Source organism: Diabrotica virgifera, chromosome 7 (assembly GCF_917563875.1).
Source record: "Diabrotica virgifera virgifera chromosome 7, PGI_DIABVI_V3a".
Classification (NCBI taxonomy): Eukaryota; Metazoa; Arthropoda; class Insecta; order Coleoptera; family Chrysomelidae; genus Diabrotica; species Diabrotica virgifera.
The window spans coordinates 88153872-88167620 of record NC_065449.1 but is presented as its reverse complement, the minus strand read 5'-3'; the positions used below and the strand labels follow the sequence as shown (position 1 = coordinate 88167620).

The window sequence follows — 13749 nt, the reverse complement described above, 5'->3', positions numbered from 1 at the left end:
CTCACTCTGATGTCTTCTCGTGACCCAAAACAGCTCTCCCTCGTTGACTATGTTAAAGGCTACTCATCAAAGCCCTCTCCGTTCTCCAGCTTCAAAACTATCAGCATACCAGCACCAATTCTCCAACGAGCCAAAGCCTCTTTTGACCAGTACTCGATTCACACAAACACCAAAAATTCTCTGCTCTCCTTCTCACAATAATACAGAATCAAAGAGGTATTTCGTCTCAATTTGATCTGTCTCTCGTTCCACTTTTCAGCACTATTTTCCACTATCAAACAACCACTGGTACTTGCTAACTACATTATCCACGAAAACGTCGACCGCTCCTCAGTGCTGCCAATAACATACTGCCTTCTTTTTCAAATTCACTCAACATTCAAACCACTTTTCCCCTTCCAACTTGCCAAGAATCAGAAACATTTCTCCTTTCCATTCGACAAACAGTCATTTTCAAAATTATTCCGACCATCCTAATTACTTTCGGGGAACCCTACAATATTTACTCGGGTTGAAACAAAGATATTAAAATTCCAAACTTTTTTTTAAACCATTTTTCTAGAAAATGATAATTACCTCTACCTGTGGATTCTATAGTTCCCGTAGTAAACAATCTTTTTCCATTTTAAACCTAAATACATCGTCCTTTTCACTGTAATTATTCACAAAAGTATTTAATGGTTCATCGGAAAGCTCATTAAAAAAGAAATCCACTTACATCCAAACTAAATTCTAATAAATATTTACAGATCAATATACAGGGTGTATCAAATTTGTGTGCCCGCGTTATTTAAAAAAAAATTAATTTAATTTTCATTTTGCCTTTGATTGATAAATTGAAAACACAATAATACATAAACATAATATATCTTATCTAAACTATCTAATTAGTAATCTAAGTTAAGGTTATCTAACTCTGACCGACCTTTTTGTTAAGAATAGATATAATAAACATTTTATTTTCAAAGTGAATTTTTGCTAAGTTAATCTTAATAAAAATTTTGTGATAAGGACAAGGGTCACACTTTTCTCATTCAAGGGTTTTTCTTTTTTTCTTAATAATTATTGATTACCTAAATACCCACCCCACACGGTAAGGCAGGCATGTAGGCAATCAAAAGGAAAGACATTTAAGGTTACAAGCCTAATCTAGTCATTCTATAACTTAATTTTACAGTCATATAGGAAAAACAAAATAAAATCAAAAATACGTTTATCACTCAGTGCCAAAAGATACATAGCATTATAGGGACCGTAAACGTTTAAACTTCTTAAATTTTTGTAAGAATGTCCGACTGATGTGTGTACTTCTTACAATTAAAAAATATATGATCCAAGTTATGTCTTTGATGTATGAAAAATACTCAAGATAGTTAAGAAATAAAGATGTTTAGTCAGTTTAGTGGATTTTAATACCTAATTATGGAAAACTGTTGATATTTATCCAACGGTTAATACAATATTTACGGAAATCTAGGACTTCAATCTCCATTCTGCACTGAAAATTTGTCGATGAATTTCCATTAATACTAGATTAACTATTGAATACATACTATCATTTATTAGAGGTCAGCTAGGATTATGTAAATTAGAATTACTTGTATAATTTATTGTAAGAATTTAAATAATAGGTAATAAATTGACTACAGCCTGAACCTAGCATTCTAAAATGTCATCAACATTATTATTACGTTAATACATAATGAAATTTTAACGTTTTAACCTACCTTATAAATATATATTCTTATTTAAGGTACCTATTCTTACAATAGGTAATAGGTACGATGTACAACTACATATAATAAATAACTTCATCAATAATTCAAAATGAGTTTTTACGGGAAACAACACCAAAATTACAAATACAAAAATGTAAAGTAAACTAGGATATAGAAGATAAATAATAACACAAATAATACACATACATACACAATAATACACATTCAATTATCGATAATCATTTAAAAATATGTAGACCACGGCGGATCTGTTTTGAGGTGGATGTGAGAGGGGGCATTCGGATTTTTGCAGATACAGTTTAGGTGACAACTTCAGTAATTATAATTTACTTTTGCTCCTTCTCAAATATGCCCGGAACATTAATAAGAAAATTAAAATATTTAAAAATTTCGAAAATCATCGATTTTTTTCTATTTTCTTTGCTTATAATTTTAAAACGATTCGTTTTGGAACAAAGTTGTACAGAAATAAAATAAAGCTAATTCATTTTTTTTATAATATACCACTGGTTAAAAATGTCTTAAATTATTACCCTTTCTGCAAAATAGCTAAATACAAAATAATGGGGAAAAATAAGCCTGTTTTTATTCAATGTTTTTCAACCACATTGGTTGCACTTAGAACCTTCATAATTCGCTTAGAGGATGCATAATATACTTAAACCGTCCACCAAATTTCAATAAAATCTACCTAATAGATTTTGCATAATATATTTTCAATCTAATTTTTTTTAAGTTCAAATTTTTTAAAAACTTTCTGAACAAAAAGTAGACCGACGAAGCAAGTTTTCAATCCTAATAGTAAATTAATAATATTGAAAAATATTAAAAATCACTAAAAGATTTTTAAATTGAAAACTTATTGGTACATTTTCATGGTAACACCTCCAAGACTTCTATAATTTGCAAGTCATATGGATGCTGCAGTGAAGACGAGAGGGAAGGAATTCTACACTTTGCAATTCACATCCACCGTCTGCAGCCGGCAAAGTTCCAACTAAAAGTTGCACCTGGTTACTCTACGGAGTAATACGAAAATAAAATAAAAATGTGTACCATTTTTATTCGGTTGCGATGCGAAGGCAAACCAATCTTACTTTTTAATTAGAATACGGAGTGCAGTCCAGTTCCTTTAACCGCGATTTTCTGCTCTTATTGGAGCTTCATCAGAAGAAACGTAGGCACTGTTCTCCATACTCCAACCAAATTGCGTCGAAAGGTTTTCTTCTGATGAAGCTCCAATAAGAGCAGAAAATCGCGGTTAAAGGAACTGGACTGCACTCCGTATTCTAATTAAAAAGTAAGATTGGTTTGCCTTCGCATCGCAACCGAATAAAAATGGTACACATTTTTATTTTATTTTCGTATTACTCCGTAGAGTAACCAGGTGCATCTTTCAGTTGGAACTTTGCCGGCTGCAGACGGGGGATGTGAATTGCAAAGTGTAGAATTCCTTCCCTCTCGTCTTCACTGCAGCATCCATATGACTTGCAAATTATAGAAGTCTTGGACGTGTTACCATGAAAATGTACCAATAAGTTTTCAATTTAAAAATCTTTTAGTGATTTTTATTATTTTTCAATATTATTAATTTACTATTAGGATTGAAAACTTGCTTCGTCTTTCAATTGCCAGATGGCGCTAGCCACCTATTATCATCCATTTGGTTGCGATATGTGGGAGAACCTCTCGATGCAATTTGGTTGGAGTATGGAGAACAGTGCCTACGTTTCTTCTGATGAAGCTCCAATAAGAGCAGAAAATCGCGGTTAAAGGAACTGGACTGCACTCCGTATTCTAATTAAAAAGTAAGATTGGTTTGCCTTCGCATCGCAACCGAATAAAAATGGTACACATTTTTATTTTATTTTCGTATTACTCCGTAGAGTAACCAGGTGCATCTTTCAGTTGGAACTTTGCCGGCTGCAGACGGGTGATGTGAATTGCAAAGTGTAGAATTCCTTCCCTCTCGTCTTCACTGCAGCATCCATATGACTTGCAAATTATAGAAGTCTTGGAGGTGTTACCATGAAAATGTACCAATAAGTTTTCAATTTAAAAATCTTTTAGTGGTTTTTAATATTTTTCAATATTATTAATTTACTATTAGGATTGAAAACTTGCTTCGTCTTTCAATTGCCAGATGGCGCTAGCCACCTATTATCATCCATTTGGTTGCGATGTGTGGGAGAACCTCTCGATGCAATTTGGTTGGAGTATGGAGAACAGTGCCTACGTTTCTTCTGATGAAGCTCCAATAAGAGCAGAAAATCGCGGTTAAAGGAACTGGACTGCACTCCGTATTCTAATTAAAAAGTAAGATTGGTTTGCCTTCGCATCGCAACCGAATAAAAATGGTACACATTTTTATTTTAAAAAGTAGACCATTTAGAAGTTAGTTAATTTGTCTTACACATAAACAGGCACTCTACCTATCTAATAAATTTACAGAATTAAAATTGGATTATCTAAGCAGCCTTAGCAATGTTTTAAAGTTTAACAATTTTTTTAACTTATAAAGAAATAGAATATCTCCGTTACTACTATATTAAATTAAATTTATAAAACGGAACTAGAAAATACTCGGTAAGACCTTATTTTAACTGGCTGTATCTCAGGAACTGGTCCTCGCCATTCAACTTTTTTACTTTTATAATAAGGGTCGTACCGAGTATTTTCTAATTTCGTTTTGTGAATTTAATTTAATATAATAGTAACGGAGATATTCTATTTGTTTATATAAGCCAAAAAATTGTTTACAACTTTAAAACATTGCTGAGGCTGCTTATATCATCCGATTTTAATTCTGTAAAGTTTATTAGATAGGTAGAGCACCTGTTTATATGTAAAAAATTATAAAACTTCTAAATGGTCTACTTTTTTTCAGAAAGTTTTTAAAAAATTTGAACTTTAAAAAAATTAGATTGAAAATTTATTATGCCAAATCTATTAGGTAGATTTTATTGAAATTTAATGGACGATTTAAGTATATTATATTCATTCTCTAAGCGAATTATGCAGGTTTTAAGTGCAACCAATGTGGTTGAAAAACATTGAATAAAAACAGGCTTATTTTGCCACATTATTTTGTATTTATTGCTATTTTGCAGAAAGGGTAATAATTTAATACATTTTTAACCAGTGGTATACTATACAAAATTTAATTATTTTTATTTTATTTCTGAAACGATTCCAAAATGAATCGTTTTAAAGTTATAAGCAAAGAAAGTAGAAAAAAATCGATGTTTTTCGAAATTTTTAAATATTTTAATTTTTTTATTAATGTTCCGGGCATATTTGAGAAGGAGCATAAGTCAATTATAATTATTGAAGTTGTCACCTAACTTTATCAGCAAAAATCCGAATGCCACTTCTTATATCCAAAGATATAGAGGCTTTTTCACAGATCCGCCCTGGTCTAATGGGATTGTGTATTCTTGTGACGTAAAGTAAAAAATTTAAGTCTCCCCACCACCGTCGGACAAGAAAACCCTAGTAAATGTCTAAAATAACCGTGAACCAGAACAAGTAATGGCAAATGAGCAGAAGTAGGTATTTCAAAGAAATTTTTGGGATGGTAGCAGACCTTGAAATGGAGGACTATCGACGGTATAAATCAAGGCGCCCACATTAACAAGAAATTATAAATGCAATAAAAAATAAGCCTTAAGCCGGTAAGGCCTGTGAGCTCAATTAGAGATGAACAAAATAAATGTTAAGATTACAGATAACAATCGAAACAGTTTCTGAAAAGTATTTTATGAATAATATCAGTCATAGGCGTAACCAGGAGGGTTTTGGGGGGGTTATAACCCCCCCCCCATTGGGATGTACTTTGAGCTCTATACCTACGCTTAGACATCATACCCCTCGGATACCTTCCAGTAGTTGTAACCCCCCCCCTTAGGATTATCCTGGTTACGCCTATGATGTCAGTACAGAAATAATAAAATGGAGTAGGTCCAATTAGGAAAAAAACGTTTTTTTTTTACTTGAAAATCTTGTAATAATAAAATCGGCAACTATGTATTACTATAACAGCCATCTCTATAAGCTCAATAAACAAAGAAATATTTTCGTATAAAAATTATTATTTCCTAAAACAATCTGATAGTTTTATCTAACGGTCATCGTAATTTAGTAACTAACTAAGAATTCAGGTTTCAAAGTACACTTCTCCAATAAATTAACGCAACACCTTAAAAGTTGGTAATTTTTAATGTCTCGAATTTCCTAAACTTGTTGTCCGATTTAAGTGATTTTTTTAACATGTTATATGTTATGATTTTTTTTACAATATCGCTGTAATAATATTGTTGCTAGACAGGTAAATTAAATTGACATTGTATACCGGGTGTACCAATCAAACTGTGAGTTTTTCTCAAAGTTCGCGTCACCCTGTGGAATTTTTTAGCATTTATGAAATATGTACTGAAATTAAAACCCAACTATAGCCTCATGTTTCATTCTGTTTTTTTATTCATTCGGTTATGTGAATAAAATAAGTGTTTTTAAATAAGTATGGCAAACTTTAAGGGGTAATTCTGCATGAATAAATAATGACAATTTGCTTTATAGACGTATATCCGCAAATGCCTCGTCTCCTTGATACGGGGCGGGGTATTGAAATTTTTCTTAGAAACTAACGATTTATTTATTGTTCTAAAACAGGTTGAGATGTGCAAATGAAATTTGGTGGGTTTTAAGAGATAGTTATTGTGCATTTTGACACACAATTAAGAATTTTATGTTCACCATTGGCGCACATAAAATACGGGTCATATTAGCCGTATGCGTGTCAATGGTGAATATTAAATTCCTAATTGTATATCAAAAAATGCGCAATAACTAGGTTCTTCTTCTTCTTATGCAATTCACTAATGGATGTTTGATGGACCATCCATTGTTTGACATTACGGAGCCATGACATGTTCTTCCTACCCATTCCGCTTCTTCCTTCGATGTTTCGTTCAATTAAGGTTTTCAGAAACTGGTATCTTTCGTGTCTAATTATTTGTCCCATGTATGCCGTTCTCCTTTGTTTAATTGTGCATAGCTGTACCAATTTTTCTTATTTCCTTTCCCCTACGTCCTATAAAACCCAGCAAATTTCATTTGCATATCTCAACCGGTTTAAGTGCAATAAATAAATCGTTTGTTTGTAAGAAAAATTTCAACACCCCCTATCTCGGAAACGAAGCATTTGCGGACATACATTTATAAAGCAAACTCTAAACATTATTTTTGCCCCTTAAATATTGCATTGCTTATTTAATGTTTAACTGGTATATTATTTGACAAATAATGGCATTATTTCGAAGTCTGTTAAGTACGATATAACGCCCTTGGGCATTAAATTTAAATAACGAATTAGATACTGCCAAGTTGACAAATACCAACCTAAGTAAAGTAAAACTATGGTTACCACAATTACGTTACTACTGTTACTGGTAAATGTACCTACTTATTTGAAAACTAATTAATTCAAAATTCATTCAAATTTTTCGCATATAAAGAATAATTTAGTCGGACATTAAACTTTGAAGGCACCACGGGTATTATAATAATAACGCTTTCGGTCAACGTATATCCCTCGAGCCGAAGGCCCTCGGTAAATACACCATTGGCCTTAAGCGTTATTATCCTTATAATACCCTTGGTACCTCAATAACTATAAAAACACACTGTGTTGACAAAAAATAAGGCTAGTTGTTAAAGTCATCATCATAAGTGGCTCGATAATCCGTTTTGGATCTTGACCAGCTCGCAAAGAAGACGCCACTCCTGTCGATTCCTGACAACTTCCCTCCATCTTCTGACCCCTAGAAGCTTTAGGTCTTCTTCCACATCATCAATCCATTTTCTTCCTGGTCGTCCTCTACATCTTGTGCCCTCAGGTTTTGAAAAAGTTAATTTCTTAGTGTATTCGTGATCTGGCATCCTAGCAATGTGTCCAGCCCCTTTAAGTATCTGCACTTTAACGAATTTCACAATATCTGGATCGGTGTATAACTGATACAGTTCAAAGTTGTATCTTCGATGCCATAGCCCATTTTCATTTACGGTCCCAAAGATCTTTCTAACAATTTTTCTCTCAAAAATACCAAGAAGTGTTTCATCATCTTGATATAAGGTCCACGTTTCAGCCCAATATATCAAAACCGGTCTTATTAAGATCTTGTATAGAGGGTGTCCCCGAAAATAGTGCGTTCCTTAAAGGTATAGGTAGAAGTTACCATGTAGAGCAAAAAAGTCTTGTAACATTTTTTTCTTAATTCAACCGTTTGGTCAAAAAACCAAAATACATTTTGGTGTACAAATTGAAATCTGACAACTATGTATACAAAAATCTAAACATAGACAGTTTCAATTCAAAAATAGTTGCAGCATCAGCCTTTAGTATTTACATTAAATCCTGTCTTCATCCTAAACAAACAAACAAATTCTTGTTTTGTTATTTTCAAACATGGGGTGGTATAAAATTATTTTGCAGATGTACCTGTCTGACCTACATTTTTCTTTTGTCAATAACCTAAATCACTAACAGTTCTTGTACAGTGATGCCAAGTTTTTAAATTTTATGAAAATAAAAGTTCGCTTATATGGAGAACAATGTAATTTTTTTTGGAAACGGTTAACTTTAGAAAAAAATGTTATAAGACTTTTTTGTTCTACATTGTGTATTAAATCCACACCTTAAAGGAACGCACTATTTCCGGGGACACCCTGTATATTGAGCTTTACTGCACATTTTATATTTTTATTTTTTAAATGTTTCTGAAGACCGTGAACAGTTCTGGTTGCTATTTATTGCTATGCGTCTTTTTATTTCGTCGCTTGTCGTGTTTATTGAGTTTACTAGAGATCCAAGATATTTAAATTCCTTGACTTGCTCAAAGGTAGTTGTTAAAGTACCTAACTTTTTTATTATCCAACATAGGTGAATGAATCAAAAAAAGAATAGTAAGAAAACATGAAGCTACGAGTATAGTTGGGTTTTAATTTTAGTATTTTATAAATGATATAATATTTGACAGATTCACGAGAACTTTGAGAAAAAATCACAGTTTGATTGGTACACCTGGTATACAATGACAATTTACCAGTCTAGCAACAATATTATTACAAAGATATTTCTAAAGAGTGAGGCTATAAAATATTAAAAAATCACTTAAATCGGACAACAGGTTTAGGAAATTCGAGACATCAGAAATGACCCATTTTTAAGGTGGTGTGTTAATTTCTTGGAGAAGTGTATATTAGTAGAAAAAAATTAAAAACAACAATTAATTAAAACTCTTACATAATAAAATCTAAACGTACCTTCCAATCTTATCATTTTTTAAAACAGTATAATTGATTTTGTTCATCTTTTCACTAAAAGATTACCGTGTGCTATCGTACCAAGAGTTACGAGGTGTAAATGCTAAAATTATAATTAGATCTAATTAACGAAATAGTTTTAACGTTGAACTTACGAGCACCGTAGAAATGCACAATTGGTTGGAAGCGTGCCAGTTCCTAGGTTGTGATTTATTTGAGGTTGGAGAGATTTATGTACGTTAAAAATTATATAGAAGTTTTTATTTGTAAATGATATATAAAAGATATAGGTAATTTATTAACGATCCACATATACAGGGTGTCCCCGAAAATAGTGCGTTCCTTAAAGATATAGGAAGAAGGCACCATGTAGAGCAAACAAGTATTAAAAACATTTTTTTCTAAATTCAACTGTTTGACCAAAAAAACGAAAATACATTTTGGTATGCAAATTGAAATCTTTGAAATCTGGTAACTATGTGCAATATAAAAATCTAATGGTAGACAGTCATAATTAGAAAATGGTAGGTAGTAAAGTAATAAAAAATGTAAATATCTAAGAAATCGATATCCATTTCGGCACGCGTTTTTACTGTTTACATTACACCTCAATATCAAACAAAACAAGAATTTGTTTTGTTTGATATTACCGACATCCGGATATGTCGCGTAATAGATCACATGTCATAAGTCAGTTAAAAAATATCCGTAAGGGGCGCTTACATCGAGGTTTGGTATTAAAATCATAACCTCATATTATTCAGATATACAATTCAATACATTCTTGTGGATTTTCAGCCATAGTTCCACAGAGTTTAAAATTTGTGAAATTAGTGAGTTACCTATTTTGCTGTGTTTTCTCAATAAATAACTATTTTTTTTTATTTTCTGTCTCATAGTTAACCAATGTCATAACACAAAGTAAATCTTGTTTAAGGCTTATATTTTCCATTTTTCTGAATCGAAAACAAGCAAAAACCATATTTTACTTTTATGTTTTCCAAGTTTAAATCAAATTATAGTTGATAAATAGTAAGTCCCAAAATATGTGTGAAACTAATAAAAAATAAATGCTCTCCCACCAGGAATTCAATTGATCAATAAATATGTATGTAGATCTATAAATAGCAAAATAATTTTCACAAAGTGTTACTTATTAAGTATACTATTTCGTCGGTATACTGCGAAAACCAGGTAACTGCCGAAATACCGAAACCGAGAAAAAAGGTTTTTAAAGTTTAGTGTTTTATTTTGAATTAACAGGAAAACTTGTGTTTGATATTCGGTATTCTAGTAAAAGATGCATATATTAGAAATGATATTCTATCATTAGTTTGAAAAAGTTAAGACACGTACCTAGCTGATTAAACCTAAATTTAAGATGGAGATGCGGTCACTTACCTGGTTTTACCTGTAAATCTAAATTAATCAGTTACCCTTAAAATAACACATTTATAACAAATATAATAAACCAAATATAATATTTTGTAGTTTTGTGATCGGAATATGAGGCTTTAACTAGTTAATAGCAATGTTTTTAAGAGATTAGTCGATAATTATAACATTTAACTGGTTTTACCTGAACATTTTATTCAGATCTGTTTGTAGTTATATGGATATTATTTACATAAATGATAGGCAGTTTTATAGAAAAAACAAATTTATTTTGAACGTGTTACAGATACAAGAAAATAATATTACTATGCGTATAGATTAGTCACTGAAAACAGAATCTGACAAGATGCCATTGGCATCGTAAAATACGATACCACCTGTTATATTCCTCCGGTATCACTCCCTTATCAAATAGCTGTAACAAATCTCTGTTTTTTGCTATGCTAGTTGGCGAAGTTCTATCATAAAGTTGCTTAAGTTTTTATCGACTAACATAAGCATGCTTATGTTAGTTGATAACTCAGCTTACTTTTTTCTTGTTGACTGCCGTGCAGTATCAATAAGGAAATGAAGCTTGGTGACGCGTCATAATTGAAATGGATTCTGTTTGTCTCTTCTTTCACGAATCTCATCTTTTTATCTTTAACATTATTTTTTCAAATCCACGAGGAAAAATTTCCTGTAGTTGGCTGTATACCATTACAAAAACATAAAATCCTTTATAAAAGGTATATTTGTTAAAATCCCTATACAGGGCTACATCAAAGACAGAACTAGTTTTCAATCGGTTGACCGATCATCATCAGTGCAATCCTAAAATGTGTACAACCAGATAAAATGATGCAAAGTATTTGAAATGTTGACTAAGGTTAAAAAAAAAAAATTATTTTTTCGGCGTTTTGGTCTTTTGTTCGATTTTTAATTAGAGTGTGTGACAATTTTTTTAAATCATAAAAGTCGTAGTACATATTTAAAATGTTTACACTTGTATGGTTCTATACATACTTTTTGATCACTGACCTTGACATTTTTAGTTTCCCTTGCATTTTGCAAAAACAGACAAGTAATCTGCCATACCATAGAGAGATCTGATTTCTAGCGGTTTAGATGACTGCTATAGGTCAACTTCCATACAAGATTGTCCCACTCTAAAAATTTATGTCACGATACTGTCCTCCACAGGTATAAGAAAATACACTTATTTCACTTGCTTACATATTCTGGGACACATTTTGATAAGTAGTTGAGTATAATACTTTCTATTTCAGAACTTCCTCGTCTACCGTTAATTTCTGACCAGGCAAAACGGTAAGCTACATTTGGTAATGCGGCTTCATTTACACACAAATTGTTGACCCATAATTTTCGGGAAGAATATATGAATTGTCCAGTTAATCTGGAATCTGTAGTTATAGCCTGTAGATCGAAAGTGATTGAAACAAAATTCCGTTGTTGATTAGAGCTTTTCTTATCATTTCGTTTTTCGAGATTCCATACTTCTGTTTTTTCTGATGTTGTCTGTAACTGTTTTCTAAATCCGGTTTCTTAGTTGTATTAGCCATATCATAATATGATAGGGCTAATAAATATTATTTATTACAAACTAAGCTTATCTTATTTAGGACAAAAAAGCTTAAATTATAGTCGTTAGAAAATATTCTTCGGTATGTAATTTCGCTAATACTTTCCGGTTTCTTCAGCTGACAATCATTTACATAAAGTTGATACATTTTCCTTATACTCAAATTTTTGTCCAAATACCCACGCTTCGAACTTTGGCGGATATAATGTGGGACCATGATTAGAAAAGACTCGATATGAGCCTTCACAATTTTGCGATTTCCATTGCTTGTTTTATCTGGCAGTATAATATGCTTGCCTCTTGCCCGTATCTACATAACAACATAGAATATCAATTTTTCTTACGACATCTTGCATTAAAGACGCTGATATACAAAGTGTCTTTCAAAAAAACTTCTCACATACCTGTACCTCTTGACCATTCAAAGAAACATAGTCGATATTATCGATTTTACCAGTCGATATGAATGAGAAATTTTAATAAAATATACATGTAAAATGTATTAAAGACATTTATTACCTTTTTACTGAATATGGCATACAGCAGTAGAAATATATTGTTGTCCGGCAAAATAATATATGTGCGCTTACTTGGTTTTACATGCAACAGAACTTTAATTTTGTGAAAGTAAGTAACGATATATTGTTTTACTTGAAAATGAAAAGTTGGTTATGTGTAACTTATTTGTTTATCACACAAATTATCTGCTGAATGGTAAGTCGTATCATTTACTGGGTTTTACCTGTATGTAGAGCGTAAAAAGCTGAGAATTTTGGTATACTTAACTCAATATTTTAAAATTTGTCATTTACCTGGTTTTCGCAGTATACCGACGAATATATACCGATATATATTGATGTGATCTTGATTATTGATATGAGATAATATTCTTATATGTCATTTAATTTAATCCATGCATTAATCATAATCTAATTAATTTACCAGATCACATATCAATATGTTTTCAATCTCAGGGCGAATTATAAAATTAATTACTTACTCTCGTGGCTTCTAAGTATTTCTTAATGGTTCCTAATCGGGATAGGAAAGAAAAGAGTAAAATAATAACACATATGGGTTACAATTGTAATCAAAATATTGTTTATTTTATTTAAATGGCAATCACTGCTTAATATTTGCTATATCTTATTATTCTTAAACATAACATTTACACATGGGAATCTTATTTCCTTTTGGTTTCCAATTGAAAGTTTTTATTAACATTTAACTATTATGATTTATTAGCAACAATTCTATTTAAGTTTGATGAAGCTTTTCTGATATTATTGATTATGTTTCTTCAATTTTAAATGTGGTATTTAATACGAAAAACCCATACATTCATGTCCAAACAAATGAGACTGACCTTTTTCTGGTGAACTGAGAATGTCTTCACACAAAACCCGTTTCCTGCTATCCTTGGCTGCAATCAAAACCTCGTCCTGGCTTCCAGTAATGTTCTCCTCTGAAACTAGCTCGTATAGCTCTCGTTTCCTGCTTCTGTCGTGATGCTGTGTTCTACCTTTTTCGAAACTGCAATCAGCTACCGGGAACTCTTGGCTCAAGGAGGTTCTTTTACTCTCAACCTGGCCTACCTCTCGTTCCACGATAGATACTCCACACTCACGGAACTACACCGGCTTTCTCACTCTCCGTACACTACCGTCTACCACTGGACTTCACTTCTCGACTCCTCAAAACATTCTGCTC

At 31.9% G+C, this 13749-nt stretch overlaps 1 protein-coding gene across 1 annotated transcript in view; it reads right to left on the bottom strand.

Annotated features, from left to right (window-relative positions):
• Nucleotides 1–9201, bottom strand: part of LOC114334874 (SET domain-containing protein SmydA-8-like) — a 128634-nt gene extending 119433 nt beyond the window's left edge. The window contains exon 1 of the mRNA XM_050655519.1: nucleotides 9063–9201. Within this exon, the coding sequence (XP_050511476.1) occupies nucleotides 9063–9109 (47 nt within the window). The 5' untranslated portion in view covers nucleotides 9110–9201. The remainder of the gene's footprint in view (nucleotides 1–9062) is intronic.
• Nucleotides 9202–13749: the final 4548 nt, after the last annotated feature.